The 18409-nt window shown below is 47.9% G+C and overlaps 1 protein-coding gene across 1 annotated transcript in view; it reads right to left on the bottom strand.

The window, feature by feature from the left end:
- AHDC1 (AT-hook DNA binding motif containing 1) overlaps window positions 1-18409 on the bottom strand; it is a 360405-nt gene that overhangs the window by 79412 nt on the left and 262584 nt on the right. The window contains exon 3 of the mRNA XM_085645688.1: window positions 290-327. Within this exon, the coding sequence (XP_085501814.1) occupies window positions 290-327 (38 nt within the window). The remainder of the gene's footprint in view (window positions 1-289; window positions 328-18409) is intronic.

Below are 18409 nucleotides of genomic sequence, written 5' to 3'. Positions count from 1 at the left end.
TAGCAGAACTATAGCATAAGGTTTGGGTTACTTTTGTCTTGTAGCACAATCTTGCAAGTCACATCATTTATCAGCATACAAGACATTGTCTTCCAGTATAACTGACAGTCTTTTGACATAAATTCACATGGGGGAGCTTTCCTTGCTACAACAAAAATATATCTAATGTGCTTTTAATCATTCAAAAAGCATTTGTCATCGCACAATGCCTCTACATTTCACACGCCTGCAATATGTAAGGTACAAAAAATACCACTAGGCACACCCCGTGTGTTACTGATGAACTCACCTTGTTCTATTGTGTCCTGCGCACCATGCTTCATTTCTCTGTGGAGAGAAAAAGACAAATTCAGAAGGCCAGTAATTTTAGAAACCTTCCAAAACACAATTATTTGCTCAAAGAACATTCCTACAAGTCCCCACTCACTCGTATCGGAAAGGTTGAAACCAACGAGTGCATGTATGATAATTCTCAGCAGGGAACATTTGCTCTCTGGGCAACCTCAGTCAACTACAACCTTCTCTCACGGCACACATGCTTGTCCTGGCTCGCCAATCAGTCCGACCACCTCACAGACAAGCCCTGCAAACAAATTATACACTCTGCCGCTCAATGTCAGAACACACAACACCTTCAAAGCACAGAAACTTCACGTATAAACTAAACTAAATACAAAAGGAACTGAAAAAAGCAGTGGACTGTCGAATCTGATCATTTAAAACAAGAGACCACAAAGAATTTTGGTAACAGAAAATATCAAAAACACAAGATAGCGCACAACTGCATGAGAATGGACTGACAAAAAGAACATTAAATTAATTCACAATGAAAAATTAATAATAGGCCTAGATGTCACATATGTAAATCTGGAGAAAAATAATCCCAAAAAGGGATACAGTCACCTTTATAAGGGACTGCTTTCAGGCCATAGATACACTTCTATTCCCAGCCTAGGGGTTCCATACCACCTTGAGGCAGAACTAGAAGCTGGTTCTCGATGCTTGCACCAAAGCCGCATGCTCTTCGTCATCAAGAATGCGCATGCAAGCTACAGCAAATCACGCAGCTCATTGCACTCTTGGGTTAGAATTCTCAATGTTTCCTGACAAAAAGTTTATCGGGTATGTTGTGACTGAAAAGCATTCATTCTAAAAACAAATTGATTTGGCGTCCAATTCTGCAAAAACCTTGTTTACAATTGTAAAAGACTTTGTTAACCCCCAGGCGTGTAAAGTGCCTCAATTAGAGTCCCAATCCTTATGTGACTCATTAGCAACATATTTTGAGGAAAAAATTGACTTGATCTATACCAACCTGGCCCCCAATCAATCTCACATTAACCCTCCTCCTATAGGACACACTGAATCTGAAGTGCAGCCGTCGAGTAAACTTAGACAATTTACACCTCTAACAGATCCAGAAGTACACTCCCTTCTCGCATCGGCAAAGTCCGGCTCTCCCGATGACCTCTGCCCTCCCAGGGTTATGGCCCTCATTGCACCTTGTTGCGCATCGGATGTCAGAGCTATTTTCAACAGCTCCATAAAATTAGGCATTATACCTCCAAGTTGGAAGGAAGCCTTCGTCCGCCCGCTACTGAAAAAACCTACAGCAGACCCTCTTACGTTCGCAAATTACCGGCCTGTCTCTTTACTCCCGCTGTTGGCAAAATCCTTAGAGGCAGCCATAAACAAACAGCTGAGCCACTATCTGGAAGTGAACGAACATCTGGACCCATCGCAATCCGGTTTTAGACCAGGCTTCAGCACTGAAACCGCAATCCTAGCGGTTACAGATTCTTTGAGGCTAGAAATGGACGCAGGAGGATCAGCAATCCTGGTGCTCCTAGATCTCGCCACAGCATTTGACACGGTGTCTCATTCCAAGCTGACAGAAAGATTGAGACACTGTGGCATTCAAGAACAAGCTTTAAAATGGCTTCAAAACTTCCTGACAGAAAGAAACCAAACTACCATGCTAGGGCCATTCAGATCTAGTAAAAATGGGCTTGATAAAGGGGTACCTCAGGGATCTTGCTTAAGTCCTACGTTGTTTAATCTCTACATGTCCCCACTAGCCAAAATCGCGTAAGCAAGTGGATTTGAGATTATTTCATATGCGGACGATACGCAACTCATTTTTAAAATCAAACCTAACTCCCCGGCTGAAAACTTACGTTTTGCAGCAGGAATGTCTGCCATTTCCAAATGGATGACAGAGAACCTCCTTCAGCTGAATCCAAGCAAAACGGAGATACTACTAGTAGGAAAAGCCTCTCTCTCCTGGTCTCCGGATTGGTGGCCGATAGACCTGGGCCCGGCCCCGACCCCGAAGGATAGCGTGAAGAATTTGGGGTTCATACTGGACAAAACCCTCTCTATGAAAGACCATATTGCTTCAATCTCCAGCTCTTGTTACTACAGCCTACGGCTGCTGAGAAAGATTCTTCTGTATCTTCCCACTAAACATTGGAAAACATTAGAACAGGCTATGGTGATATGTCGCCTCGATTATGGCAACGCATTGCTGGCCGAACTCGGCGTTTCCCTGTTAAGAAAACTACAAGTCATTCAGAACACGGCTGCTCGAATGATACTGCACCGTCCGGCCGGCTCATCTTCAGCCCCCATTTTGACTGAACTGCACTGGCTTCCTATTAGGAAGCGGGCCCAATTCAAGACCTGTTGCCTCACGTTTAAAGCCCTAAACGGCTTGGGCCCTAAATACTTGGCCAATAAATTAATCAACAAAAACCCGATTTTAAATCTACGCTCCAATGCCTTGGAATTGTTGAAAACACCTAGAATCCGGCGGGCCCGCACAGTGGCTAAGTCGTTTTCTTGTCTGGCGCCACGATACTGGAATCTGCTGCCAATGGACATTCGGAAATGCTCATCCTTTACTACTTTCAAGAAAAAATTGAAAACCTTGCTATTCCTTGCTCCATAAAGATAATAATAAACTTCCACCACTCCGGCTTTCCCATCCTCAGAACTGAACAAAGCAAGCGCTGAGATGCCCCCGGGTGATTCACGCGCTATATAAAACTCCATAACATAACATAACATAACTGATGGCATAAGGGTTGACGAGAGAGTATTGGGAATAAGACACAAATAGAATAAGTAGTGACACTCTGCCAAGTCGTGTCTTTTTTTGATGTAGGTGCTACAGCTCAAGATCAAGCAGATGAAGTGGGGTCAGTGTGAAGATACAAGTACGGCACGCTAACCTGGATTGCAGTACCCTCACAATTAGAGGACTACAAAGGAAGGAACAGTTGAACTTCCCTGACCAGTCCATCATCCTGAGACCGTTCACATTGGAGCCAGGGGCCTCTATCCACTCAGCCAGGAAAGTTCCAGGATTTATGTTCAAGTAGGACACGACAGGTCTTAACTTCAATGACCATTAGCCTCACAGATACATTCACGGACTTATGGGACAGGGAGGCAGAGAGGAAAAGAAGAGAAACAGAGTATGTGTGTGTGTATGTGTGTGAGTGTGTTTGAGATGAGTCTGTCCACCCTTGGGTTGGACACTGCAGGAAAGTAGGACTTCAACATTAGGACCCCTAACAAATGATTAACGCCCTCAATCTCATTGAGAGGAGCCAGCCAGCAAAATCGATACAAAGTAGCAGGTCTTTCCGTGCGAATCAAGTCCACTTTGAATTTAACCACAGGTAAGAAGCCTTAGAGGGCCAAGTAAATGGTTTCAGGTTTAACAGTTATCGATATCTGCTCCATAAAATCGTTATGGGAAGATCCCAGAGTGCCACAAATCTGGACTCTAAAGAAGACAGCCTCACCCAGATCCCATCATCTTGGAAGGTGGAAGAAGCTGCCCACCAACCAACTGGGATCATGGATGCACCATCTCAAGGAAAGGACTAGTTACTGATTCTTTAGCTTCACCAGTTCATGACTGTATGCAATATAAAATGGTAGCTCCCTCCAATGCAGGACACACAAGGCCGAAAAGCCTCTGGAATGAGCAGGTTGTCAATTACCCCTATTGGAGCAACTTCTCCAGTCTATTTGACAGCATTAAAACTCTATGGAGGAGGTGAGAAGTTTAAGTACTCTGGACAGAAATGGCCTTACACAATGAATCCTTTCAGAAAGAAGCAGAGTTCAAGGTTAGTTCCACACCACACAGGAGCCAAACAATGAAGGTCCTGCTGATCTGGAAACAGCCCATGTAGGGTGTTATCTTCTAGTATCCCCGATAACGTTATCAATGCAAGTTCTGAAACCGCAGAGAAGCACCACCGGGATCATTGACCTCTATTGAGGCTCATAATACCCTCAATCTCTAACCTCAGCTCCCAAGTTGGAGAAAATGAAAGAGATAGGACTTCTGACTGGCAATCCACCAAGATTCCAGTGAAAGCTTTAAGTTAGAGCAACTTGGGTGGCAGCAATGTCCTGATTCCACGACATGTTGTCTTGTCAGATGCAGGTGGGACAAATGAAAAGCCTTTTGTTAAATTGTATGCTGCTGGAAAGGACTACGTCCAGACAAGTAGCCGCATAGTACTGCTACGCCGCCTTCCCCAGTGCGGAGAGCATAGTGGGACGTGCTGCAACACAAGGCAGTGCATTTAAATTAAAGTGCTAGAACGGTCGGTGAGCTGCTGAGCCATTATCAACTTGAAAATAGGGATGTTTGGGTTGCGATATGGTGCACATCATGGAGCTAGGGGGATTTGGTAAACAAAGCTTCTCCTCTTCTGGCGTAATATCAAATGTCAAGAGTCACCAAATGCACTTCGAAATGGCAGCCAAATGGTTTTGGAACAGGTACCCAAGACTCCAGAATACAAGTTCAATGAGGACATTTAGAGGTATCTATGCTATGACTAATCTGCTACTCATAGCGAACTCATGCCCTCTTGTACCACACCTAATTGTAAAAAAGAAAAAAAAAAGCCAACAAATCTTTACTGGCCAATATCCAGTTCTTATGAAAACTGATGAAAAATACCCACCTTCAGCCGAATACATACATTTATCAACACAAACAGTTTTCTTTCAGACTGACAACTGCATGGTATGCTGCTAGAGTCACCGAAGATGCACTGATAGCCACACTGGACAACATAAAAGTTACGTTGGACTTAAATGGAGCTGCAGACTTCTGTTACTAGATTTCTCCACTGCCTTTGATTCTGTACATCACTCTACATTGTTAGAGCAACTTAGAAACATAAGAGAACAGGGTACAGTCCTGAACTGGATTGCCTCCTTCCTCACTAATGGAACCCTCATTGTATCTCTTCCTTTCTCCTTCTCTGCACCATTCAATCCATGACCGATGTCCCTTAAGGAAACATTTTACCTCCTCTCTTCAACATGTACCGCTCCTCTTCAATATGTACCTCAGCCCCCAGGGTGTAGTTCTGACCTCATCTTCTCCAACAACAAAAAACTACTGCAACTGCACTGAGGACATGCAAATCATTCTAAAGCTCTCGTGCCATAGGCTAATTCCTCCAAGTGAGTGACTACTGGATGCTCACTAAACGCCCTGAAAATCAAACTACTCACGAGTAAAAAAAAAAAAAAAAAAAACTTTAACTTTCGCTCTTCCATTATTTAGACACAAAAACAAACTCCAACATCAAGCCCTTCTGTACAAGTGAGGAACTTGCAGGTGAATATGGACTCCAATTACTCCCATGCAGTACATGTACACCAAGTAAGGATAGGTTATTTCGACATTATCGACTTCCTACATCGGAAGTGCCCCTTACATGTACTTCCTTCAAAGAGTACATGCCACTGCTGCTTTAGTGCTTTCACGCCTGAGCCTAGCCTTACCTCCACTGCAGCCTACAGAGGATATGCAACAACTGCTGGACAACTCCATAAGCTACATATCCAGGCTTGTATTTCAACAGACATCCCATTTGACCCAGTCAGTGGCTAGACGCATCAGCTTTAAGGTAATGCTTGTAACCTATTGAGCCATCTACTCCTCTTGCTTTCTTTTCTCCCAAATGCCAGCTCTGCAACTCTAGACTTTCAAGTATCAAAAGAATTGACAACCACCTTAATTGCCGGCTTTTTATCTTCTTATAAAAAATAGTAGGCTAGCCACCTATGGTGCAATTGCATAGAGTTATCAACCTTCTCTGCACCCTCTCATGCTTATGCCTATGCTTATGCCAGGTACTAGTTCGGCACAGTCACAAAAGCACATTCCCTGATCCTCACGCACCACACCTTACACTTCCCAGGCAGGCCAAACTACAACCACACCCTCAAAACTATACAATCTGAAAGACAATGTTCTTTTCCTGCAGCCTAGTCTCAGGGCCATTGGAATTACGAGACAGGGGAGATCGATTTATGAGGCAAGGCTGACTAAATTATAGAGCTAGTGAAATAATGGGGCGTAACGTAGCACATTTTAAACCCGTATTACTGCATTATTTTGTACTTTTTAGACATGTTAACAGTGTCCGGAAAAAAGTTCCACCTCATTGAACAAGTTACTTACCTTCGGTAACGATGTATCTGTAAGAAACATTAGTTAGTTAGATTCCTCACCTTAGAATATCCCCAGGCGTCAGACTGGATCCGGAAGATTTTTCGTCAGCAATACCCCTTGCGCGTCGCTAGGCGTCGTCTGCGGCTCCGCGTCCGTCGTCGGCGTCGGAATGACGTCGGAGTACTTAGACGCCGCCCTCGCGCGCTGACGTCAGTTCTTGTACATAGCTTTCCGCGCCAGGAACGCAGAGCCATGCAAAGACCGACACTGGTGCCAAAAATAAAATCTAGGGTCCTGAAAAGGATAACCTTAACCCTAGATGTCAGTTCGCAGAACGGGGAGGATGGGTGGGTCGGCGAGGAATCTAACTAACTAATGTTTCTTACAGATACATCGTTACCGAAGGTAAGTAACTTGTTCATCTGAAAGAAACACGTTAGTTAGATTCCTCACCTTAGAATAGATACCCAAGCAATACCATCCCCGGTGGTGGGTCTGCGAACCAAGATCACACCAGAAAGTCCTGGAGGACAGAACGGCCAAAGAAGCCATCCCTCCGGACTTGGCTGTCAAGGCAATAATGCCTGGCAAACTTGTGTAGCGAAGCCCACGTTGCCGCCTGACAGATGTCCTGCAAAGGGACACCCCGTCCCAAAGCAGTAGTAGCCGCTGTGGCCCGAGTAGAATGGCCGCGCAGCCCAACAGGAGGGTCCTTTTTTGCCAAGGAGTAACAAATTTTGATGCACAAAACGACCCACCGAGAGAAGGTCCGTTTGTGCACAGCTTTCCCCTTCTTAGCACCCACGTATCCAACGAAAAGTTGGTCGTCCACCCGGAACTGCTTTGTGCGGTCCAGATAAAAGGAGAGCGCACGTTTTGGGTCCAGACGGTGGAGCCTCTCTTCCTCTTTGGAAGGATGCGGAGGCAGAAAGAAGGTGGGCAAGGTGACAGACTGCCCAAGATGAAATGGAGTCACCACTTTCGGAAGAAAGGAGGGACGAGGCCGAAGGACAACCTTGTCCGGATGAACAGACAGAAAAGGAGGCTTCGTAGATAAAGCCTGGAGCTCACTCACCCGTCTAGCCGAGGTGATGGCTACCAGAAAAGCAGTCTTAAGAGTCAGAAGACGAAGAGGACAATTGTGAAGAGGCTCAAAGGGAGCGCACATCAGGAATGTCAAGACAAGATTCAAGTCCCACTGAGGCATTACAAAAGGGACAGGAGGGAACGTGTGAGTAATGCCTTTTAGAAAGCGTGTAACTACAGGGGACTTGAAAAGAGAAGGCTGATCAGGAAGCCGCAAGAAGGCAGAGATGGCAGCAAGATAACCTTTCAGAGTGCCCAGGGCAGAGCCCTGCCGGGCCAAAGAAAGAAGAAAGAGGAGAACCTCAGAAAGAGGGGCGGAAAGGGGATCCACAGCCTTTGCTGTGCACCATGCCACAAATTTGTTCCACCGGCAGGCGTATACCGTCTTTGTGGAGGGACGCCTGGCTGCCAGAATGATATCACAGACTTCAGGAGGCAAGTCAAATGGCATCAACTGCCGCCGCTCAATCTCCACGCATGGAGGTGGAGGCTGGACAGGTTCGGCTGGAGGACCGTCCCCTGCTGCTGCGACAGAAGATCCTCCCGAAGGGGCAGACGTATCGGAGGATCGGTCAGCATACTGAGTAGCTCGGGATACCAGTACCTTCGTGCCCAATCCGGAGCCACCAAGATGACTTGGGCCCGGTCGTGCCTGATCTTCAGCACTCTGGGCAGAAGTGGTATAGGCGGAAAGGCGTACAACAGACCGCAACTCCACTCGTGACGAAAAGCGTCGCCGAGCGAGTGCCGCCTTGGAAATTCCAACGCGCAGAACTGCTGACATTGCGCGTTCTCTTCGGTGGCGAATAGATCTAACCAAGGCTCTCCCCACTGCTGAAAGAGACCTTGCGCCACTTCGGAGTTCAGACGCCATTCGTGATCCATCATGCACCGGCGGCTGAGTTCGTCTGCTCTGGCGTTCAGAGAGCCCGCCAGATGTTGAACCACTAGGGTGACGCCCTGGTGTTCCAGCCACGTCCAGAGGCGCAGAGCCTCCTGACAAAGGGTCCACGACCCCACCCCGCCCTGTTTGTTGCAATACCACATGGCGGTGGTGTTGTCCGTGAACACCTGCACGACACTTCCCCTGACAGAGGGAAGGAAGGCTTTCAGTGCAAGCCGGATGGCTCTCAACTCCAACAGGTTGATGTGGAGACGAGACTCCGCCGGAGACCAGAGGCCTCTGATCTCCGCCTCTCCCATATGGCCACCCCATCCCAGGAGGGACGCATCCGTCACTACGACATGCTCCGGTTGGGGAAGGGAGAGGCTCTTGCCCTTGACCCAATCGCGGTCCGTGAGCCACCACTGCAACTGCTGTGCAGTGCCCTCCGAGATCAAGACATGGTCGGACAGGTTGCCGTGATGCTGGGCTCACTGAAACTTCAGGTCCCACTGCAGAGCCCGCATGCACCGCCTGGCGTGATGCACTAGTAGGATGCAGGAGGCCATCAGCCCCAGAAGCCGCAACATTAGCCTGACCGAAACCCAGGATAGAGGCCGAAAGATGGGAATCAGGGCCTGTATATCCCGGACCCGCTGTTCTGGCGGATAGACCCGGAACTGCGCCGAATCGAGAACCGCTCCGATGAAGAGGAGCTTCTGAGAGGGACTCAAGTGTGACTTCGGCACGTTGATGGAAAATCCCAGCAAATGCAGGAGATCCGCCGTAGTCTGGAGGTGGGAGACGACTGTCTGGGGCGAGCCCGCCTTCAACAACCAGTCGTCGAGATAGGGGAAGACTGGAACCCCTGATCTGCGCAGATGAGCTGCGACCACCGCCATCACTTTCGTGAACACCCGAGGGGCACTGGTGAGGCCGAAGGGGAGCACGGTAAACTGAAAGTGCTCTTGGCCCACCGTGAACCGCAGGTAACGCCGGTGGGCCGGCAGGACGGGGATGTGGAAATATGCGTCCTGCAAGTCCAACGCTACCATCCAGTCTCCAGGGTCTAGGGCAGCTAGAACCTGAGCCAAGGTTAACATCTTGAACCTTTCCTTCCGGAGGAAGGCATTGACGTTCCGGAGGTCCAAGATAGGGCGTAGGCCCCCTTTGCCCTTCTTGGGAACCAGAAAGTAGTGGGAATAACAACCACGACCTACTTCTGGGCTCGGAACGCGCTCGACGGCCCCCTTGGCCAAGAGGGCCGAAACTTCCTCGTGGAGAAGATTCAAATGATCCCCCGAGATACGGTGGTGCTGCGGTGGCATGGCTGGAGGGGTCGTCTCGAAGGGGAGGGAGTAGCCCCTTCGGACGATTTGCAGCACCCACCTGTCCGATGTGATGGACCGCCAGTGGAGCAGGTGATGGCGAACTCTGCCTCCCACTGGCGAGGAATGGGCCTGAAAGCTCGGACTAGGAAGGCTTTGAGGCGGATGCTGCCGGGGTGGATGTGGGCTGACCTCGTCGTCCTCCAGAACCGCCTCGGCGGAAACCACGTCCGCGACCGCGCGCAGGTTGGTTCTGCGGCTGGTGGCTAGGCGCACGTGAGGAGGCACCCCTTCCTTGGCCACGAAAGGGGCGAAAGGCGGAAGTTTGCGACCGCGGGGCCGAGAGGCCCAAGGACTTGGCCGTAGCCCGGGAGTCCTTAAAGCGATTCAGCGCACTGTCCGCTTTCTCGCCAAAAAGGCGAGTGCCATCAAAGGGCATGTCCATGAGAGTGCTCTGGACATCGCCCGAAAATGACGTGGACCGCAGCCAGGCGTGACGTCTAAGCGCCACTGTGGTAGAAATGGCCCTACCCAGCGAGTCCGTGGTGTCAAGCCCACATCGGATAGCATGTCGCGCTGCATCCCTCCCATCGGCCAGAGCCTGGGTAAGTCGTGTCCGGACCTCCTCCGGACACAGGGGCAGCACGTCCTCCACCGCATCCCACAGAGAGTGGGAATAACGGTCCAAGAGACAAGCGGTGTTCAAAGACCGCAGGCCCAAACTAAGGGAGGAGAACAGCTTCTTGCCGAACTGTTCCAGTCTCTTGGAATCCCGGTCCGGCGGGGCGGTCGGGAAGGAGGATTGGGAGTTAGAGGCCTGGATAACCAGGCTCTCGGGGGTAGGGTGTTGGGACAGAAAACTGGCTTCGCCCGGAGCAGGGCGGTGGCGCCTGGCGACGTTCCTGTCCACAGGAGGGACTGTGGAGGGCTTGGACCAGGTGCCCTGCAGAACGTCAATGAGGGCCTCATTGAATTGCAGCAGAGGCTCAGTGGAGCTTGCTGCAGACTGAAGCACCTCAGTGAGGACGTTAGTCCTCACAGCCACGGCAGGCAGCTCGAGCCCAAGGGCTGCGGCCGCCTTGCGCAGCACCACAGAGAAAGCAGCGCCCTCCTCCGAAGCCACAGTTGGAGGAGAGACGAATCCAGTGTCCGGAGAGGTATCCAGGCCACTGGACTCCCCCAGTTCATCTGCCCAGTCCTGTGACATTTGAGCCTGAGCGGCCATAGGATCCTCGGATCCCTCCCAGTTGTCCCCATCATCCGATTCCTGGTATACAGGAGGAAGGTACGGAGCCGGACGGTAGACATACTGTTTCTCTAGTGTAGCCGAACGCGGCGTCCATCGACGCCGTAGCGGCGCCGGGTCCGGAGTGGGACTGAACTGGGGCTCGGCGTCGAGCGGAGTCGGCGTCGGCGGTGGTACCGGTGTCGACGCCGGCGGAGGAGGCGTGACGAGGTCGACCGGCGTCGGCAGGGACTCGGGAACGGGTCCCTCGGGCGCTTGCGGCGTCGAGGCCGGAGCCGTCGACGGCGCCGGGGCGACCGGCAGGCATGGCAGCCCTGTCGGGTCCACGGGACCCGAAGGCGCGCCAGCGGGCGTCGACGGCGGGGCCAGGCTCCTCATGGCCGAGAGGAAGGCACTGACCTCCGCCGGCGTTGCGTCAGTCCCAGGGACCGGCGGGTATGGGGACTTGCGCGGCGCCTGCGGCTCCGCCGGAGCCGCGGGGGTGGAACCACCCTGACCCTCGGCCGAGTCGCGCAACCGGCGAGGGGAGTCCGAAGAGCGGTGTCGCCTCTTGGACGTCTTGGAATGCTTCGACTTACCCGAAGACTTGGATCCCGACGACCGATGGTGACGTCGGCTGCGGCTCCGCGACCGATCCTTGGACCTCCTCCTGGACCGGGATCGAGCGGCGCGCGGAGCCGAGTGGCGAATCTCGAGAAGCTTACGGGACCGCTCCCGTCTAGCCTTCGAGGTCAGGGCCTTGCAGTCGGAACACGACTCCGCGTCGTGGTCGAGGCCCAAGCAGTAAAGGCACCGGCGGTGATGGTCCGTAACCGACATCAGGCGGCTACAGTCAGCACAGGCTTTAAAACCAGGCATCCTACCGGCACCGGAGTCTATTGACAAGATCAAAAAGGATCGAAAAAGTTAGTCAAAAAGTGACTAAAGGGGTAGCTCTCCCGGATCTGCGCTTACTGGCGCGGAAAAAACAAGAACTGACATCAGCGCGCGAGGGCGGCGTCTAAGTACTCCGACGACGTCATTCCGGCGCACGACGCCGACGACGGACGCGGAGCCGCAGACGACGCCTAGCGACGCGCAAGGGGTATTGCTGACGAAAAATCTTCCGGATCCAGTCTGACGCCTGGGGATATTCTAAGGTGAGGAATCTAACTAACGTGTTTCTTTCAGATAGTAACAGTTTTAAAACTCATATACAGCAATACAGATTTGAAAGGTAACTAGCCAACGTTTGTGAAAAACTTTCCACTGTGCAGAAACACGTGCTGCTTTCTTCTTAGCACGTTTGATCCCTCTAAGCTTGAAACAAATGCTTGTTTTGTTGAAATCTGCAAATAATGCAGCTGATGTTAGATTTTGTGGGAAATGTGGCAAATGTATAGTTATGTGGAACACACACGGACCGCAGAATCGCATAATTCCAGTGGCCATGCCTAATGTGAAGCAGAGTACTTTACTTGTCAGCAGTAAGAAAAGCTATAGCCATTCTACAATACAATAATAAAGCATTTACTCCTACAAGGGTGATCCTGGACGGATATACGCTTCTGTACTTTTCGGTTTATGTTTGATTACCGTTTCTTTGTTTGGGGTTTTACACCTGGCTGTCCTGAAAAGGGTGTTTTAATAGCATTATTATTTTTTTTATAATGTATTTTATTGGGTTGCTTTTGTGTCTTTATAGGCCCTCAAATGGGATGGCACCAATGTTGCACCCATTCTATCACTAGCACCCCAGTCCAATGTGTATGGGAAGGGTTCCACCTTCCCTCTGTTCTTATTTGTGTAAAGAGGAGCAGCAATCAGGTTGAAGAATAGGGTATTGGAAAAAATCATATTGCCCCAGGAGAATCAAATGAAAAAATCTCCTTGAGTCCTGGACACTTCCAGATCTGAAGCTAGTGCCAACATGAATGGGGAGCAGTTTGGGCGAAAGAGGCCCAAGACCAGGAGCTGATTTAACCAGCTGTTTAGCATTCTTCAAATCAGATAGTTGATTTGCAGAATTCTTCCCATTGGGGGTACGCAAAATTCAAGAGTGTTCAAAGTGAGTTTGGGGGAAGTCGGAAGGAGATGATTTAGGACTGTTGAGATAAGGGGAATATGATATGTCTGGACAGGTAGCGAAACGCAGGAAGATTATCAATTAACATTTCAGGTTGTGATCTAGGACCCAATTAGAATAAAAGTTAGAATTGCAACTCAATACAAAGGTTCTCAACTCACCCATTTGGATGGCCTGAGTGCTTAAGTACCTCAAAGAGTAGGTGACAGACTGCATGCAAACAAAACTCAACTGCTACATTCTGCTGTACACAGAGTGAGGCCCACAAAAGAACTGTCCTCAGCAATATCATTTGTGCACAAAGGGGAAGAGGGGTGGGTTTGGGTCCTATGAGACGAAATCTCCCTTTTCGATTATTCAAACCTCAGTTGGATGCGGAAAGCAGATATTTGTTACTGAAAGTGTAGTCGGGAGGGTTTTGCCGAACACCTGATACTTCGGCTGTGCCATATACCATAATTCTGATGGCAGCCAAAGGGTCATATGAAACAAAAGAAAACCTGTTGGAACCATGTAGAATCACCTTCAGTGTTGTTTGCGCTGCACACACATCTTTCCCTAGGGCCAGGCCTGATCTGCTTTAGATCGAACTGACAAATTATATCCCATCGCACAGACTACTAATCAACTGAACAAGAGACACAGATCACATTTGTTCTCAATATCATGCAAATCCCATTGTTTGGGGAAACACAAGAGCCATCACTGATCATCTATCCCACATGGCCGCACTCAGTCTCAAGAGCAACACAAGTAACTAACAACCTATGAACACCAAATCACCCTACAAGACTCGCCGTCAAAATGCAGTACTGCAAAATTCAAACCTGCTTTTTGGGTCAGTTTCTTTTCTTTCAGGCTGTATACATGAAAAATCAGTAAATATTGAGAAGAGATGGGCATGGTCGGTGCAAGCGATGATCCTATTCAGAATGAGATTAACTGGTGGATTTAAGAGTACCAATAACATATGCATAGCTTGTGCGTCACAGGGCCCCTTCTTAAATACTAAAAGAACAATACCTCTGCATAAGAGAATCAGTTTCTTTACCACGGGGTTAGCAATCTCTGCCTGGAGTCTAGGGTTAGCAATCAAGATGTTTACAGAAAGCAACGGGCCTGGCCTTAGTGGTTGTTTTTCAGGTTATGTCAAACAGTCTTGACCATTGCAGCACGAGCATGAAATTGCGGAAGCAAAGGAATAACTTTCTGGGATGAATGAAATATTCCAACAAGCATGCAATGACTAAGATGCTACTTAGCCAGGGTTGGGACCTACAGCAAGTGAATACTTTGATTAGCGGAACAAAATGGACAAGTTTCATACAGACAAAACGTCAGTATGCTCCATCCAGCCATAAAGTGGAAAATGTTTTATACCTTAAATCAGGAATTGGAAAACAGTCTGTTAAAAATTCACATAGAATATGTAGCTCGTCGGACAACAAAACAACTCCCCTGTGGTATATTTCCCATAGAGTTTAAGTTCTTCATCACATATAACATTGGCCAAGAATCATAACCTACCTCCCCCCAAATAGTATTCTTGATCAACAGGGCTTGTACATCGCCAAATCTGCCGTTAAATAAATGCCAATAAGACGGCGACTATCTCTTTGTCCAGTAAGCCATGGGTTCAAAGACCTTGAATGGAAAAATATTCAAACCCCGCAAGTATTTGATCAGTCAAGGTTTCTTTGCTGGTGTGAAAGATCAGTGTGCATCACTTATGTAGACCTCATAGGGACAATACGAGCTTTACATTAAGTATATGGGGTAGCCAAATAGCCAAAGATGAACCAACAAAACAAATATTATGGAAGCAATCGAGGAGAGCTGACTTTCCTCTCTAGAGGTCAAAGAGACGCTGGGTTGTTCTATCCATTCATCCTTGCTAGAGAATTAGTCTGCGTTTGCAAGAATAAATGCAAGCGCAAATGTAAGGCTCACATGGTTACATATAGCTTGCTCCACAAACAAGCCCTTTGGGCCTATGGATTAGAGGGATGTGCCCAAACACCCTAATCATACAGCAGTTTCTCCAGGTTAAGAAATTGCCATTTTACTCCCTTCCCTAGTTTAAGAGGCAAATTCTGCTGAGCCATTATGGCACGGTAAGAATCCTCTTACAAAGAGAGGTTATTTTATCTTGCAGTTCACAACGGATGAGACAAATGAGTGAGAAGACAAGCAGGGAGTTCCCGACCACGAGAGGATGTCTAAAAGGTACTTTACTTATTCCTGGAAAAAGGTAGGAGCCAAGTAGGACTTCTTGATGCCTGGTTAAATTCCTCTTAAGAATGCAGATTTTGAACTAAGACTTCTGTGCTTCCTTGACTTGTCACAGACAGTAGTGACCGGGCAAGCAAGACCCAAGTTCCATTAGAGGTTGGAGATGGCGTTTGACACAAATGAGTCTGACAGACTACCTGAATTACTTTTATACAAGAATGAAACACGTTCATTAGCTGCAGTATAGAAGCTTGCATATATTCTTACACATGCTGTACGTCATTCCGCCATCTAGTGGTTGGGTTTGGAATAGTATCTTGTATTTTTCAAAATTAAAATTGTAATGGACCAGATGTATGTTTAGAATAAGACAAGTAAATCAAAATCCTAGAACGCTCTAGCCTCGATGCCACATTCAGTTTGTATTTTTCCCATGCATCAACATATCTGGTAGACATACATGTTTACTTCTCTTAATAACAAACTTTGTAAAGCAGCTTATGCCTAAATGTCATAAGGGTAAGTCGGGGAGGGGGTGGAGAAAACAATGTGAATTCGTAACAGACATAAGACACAAGCCTAAAAAGAACTGTTATTGGTAAGAACCACCTTTTGAGAGGGAACCTTAAAAGTTCAAAATATTGTGTATCAGCTACATAGTACAGTTCCACTTGTTTAGATGGAGAAGGGATGTAGTTAAATCAGTAGCAAAGTTGCTGTGTATTGCCTATTCTATTAATGCAAGACAAAGCAAAGCTGTTTATTTGCTAGCTTCACACGTTTGAGTACTATCCATGTGGTAATAGCAGGCTCAGTAATGGCATTATCTGTGTATGCAGTAAAAAGGTACATCTTTTTGTTTCGTGCTTTTGTTTAAACAGTTTCTTAGTGTACCTTCAACATTAAATGTGTATAGTGATTTCTCAATTACTGACTGAGGGTTTGAAAGAATGGTGATCGTTTCACAGTAAGGCTAATCTGAAAAAGAAAACAATCTTGGCAACAATTTGAGGTATGTTCCTGGGCAAAACCTGTCCTGGTGCATGAATATTAGGTATTCATCGATTATATTTAATAAAAAAAAAAAAACACATATTATAAGTCAGGAGCCACCAGGTAGAGCTACATTTCGACCCCCCATTAGCAAGGATATGGCTTTCGAGCAAAACACTCTCTTATGTGGTAAATAAATAGAGTCGAATAAGGTCTGCTCTCGGTTTCTCATATGAACGAGCAATGCTGCTAAATGTACCTTCACTCAAGTGTATGCTAAACAATAGTCTATCAGTGAAGTACGTCTTTTAAAGCACAATGGGATGTTAGGAGAACTGCAGACTTTAAAAACGCAAAAATTAACCATACTTGTATAACAGTCTAATAAAGAAGGCTCAGCAAAAAGAAAATCAGGAAACCGTGTTTTCACTTTGCAGTTTATTATAATAATGTTTTAAAATCTGGCTGCTTTAGGTCTATCCATACATAACTTTTCTAGTAAATGTAATTATTATATTTCTACTCCCAACCCAGCTTTATTTTTTCCTGAATGAAGTTTGCCTGCCTCAGATGTTAGATTTAGGCTCCTCAAGCCAATCTTCCCTGCTTGGATCGGCATCCAAGGGGACGCACTCAGATGGATCACCTCCTTCCCCACCGGAAGAGCCCAAAGGATCCACCTCCCACCTCTGAAACCAAGGAGATCACCTGAGGTGTCCCCCACGGCTCATCTTTCAGCTCCACGCTTTTCAACTCATATATGACCCCGCTGGCCAGAATCGTCGGATCCCACGCTCTCAACAATTTCCTACGCAGATGACAACCAACTCTTCCTCTCACCCACCGACGGCCCAACCACCATCAGAACCATCTTCCACAGATGCATGACCAATATCACCGACAAGATTAAGAACAACTGCCTGCAGCTGAACACAGTCAAGACAGAAGCACTGACCTTTGGCAACAGCAGCAACACATGGAACGACTCCTGGTGGCCATCAGACCTAGGGCCGGCACTCACTCCCTCCCGTCAACCACACAAGAAACCTTTGAATCATTACTGACAACAAGCTCAACATGAAATCACAGGTCAATGCGGTCTCCTCTGCCTGGTTCCTCACTCTGTGCATGCTATGTAAGATCTTCGAGTGGCTACCCCTACACACGAAACACACAGTGACGCACGCCCTCATCACCAGTTGACTAGACCATAGCAATGACCTCTACGCAGGGATCGGCGTACACCTTCTACAGAAACTTCAGACCGAACAGAACGTCGCAGTCATACTCATCCTTGGCCTTCCCAGACGAACCCGCATCACACCCCACCTCAGGAAACTCCACTGGCTGCCCGTACACAAGAGCTCTACAAAACAAAGGACCCACCTACATTAACCACCGCCTAAACTTCCACTAACCATTGAAAAGACTACACTAATCCTCATTTTCACTTGCCTATACTCCCCACATCTACTGAAGCAGAAATGGAGGATGGTCCTTCTCCCACATCACAGCAAAGACCTGGAAGAGCCTTCACACGCCTCTCTGGACCATCACCTCACTTCCAGAATTCCAAATGGCCCTCAAGACCTGGCTGTTCGAATTAGCATCCGGGGCCTGCAAGCACCTGGATACCCTATCGAGTAATTATCCTTACTTTATAAATCCTGTTGATTGATTGACCAATCAAGCCCAAGTAGTACAGATGCTGACCAGTTCAATAGCTGACTAACACACACGGATACCCAGGCATACCTGCTGGGCTTGATACCAAAGAAATCTCTGTGATCTGTATCCTAACAGCAGATTAACACTGAGAAGTCCTCTATTCCTTATTTGCCCACACACAATATCAACTTTAACTCAACTGTGCCAAGACACACATGTTCTGTGCACACAATCATCCATTCAAAAAAAGATGTGCAAGAATTCTGGTATATAAATGCTGCAACGCAATACTGCAAAAACAACATTTGATGGACAGAATGCAGAACAATGTCATACATTCACCCCAGTACAGAGATCTGGGCCTAAATCCATTGTTTTTTTGCTCATCATGCCATTCTAGTTTGAACCC

This window comes from Triturus cristatus, chromosome 3_1 (assembly GCF_964204655.1).
Source record: "Triturus cristatus chromosome 3_1, aTriCri1.1, whole genome shotgun sequence".
Lineage (NCBI taxonomy): Eukaryota > Metazoa > Chordata > Amphibia > Caudata > Salamandridae > Triturus > Triturus cristatus.
Note: the sequence above shows the minus strand (reverse complement) of the source record. Positions and strands in the feature narration are given on the sequence as shown.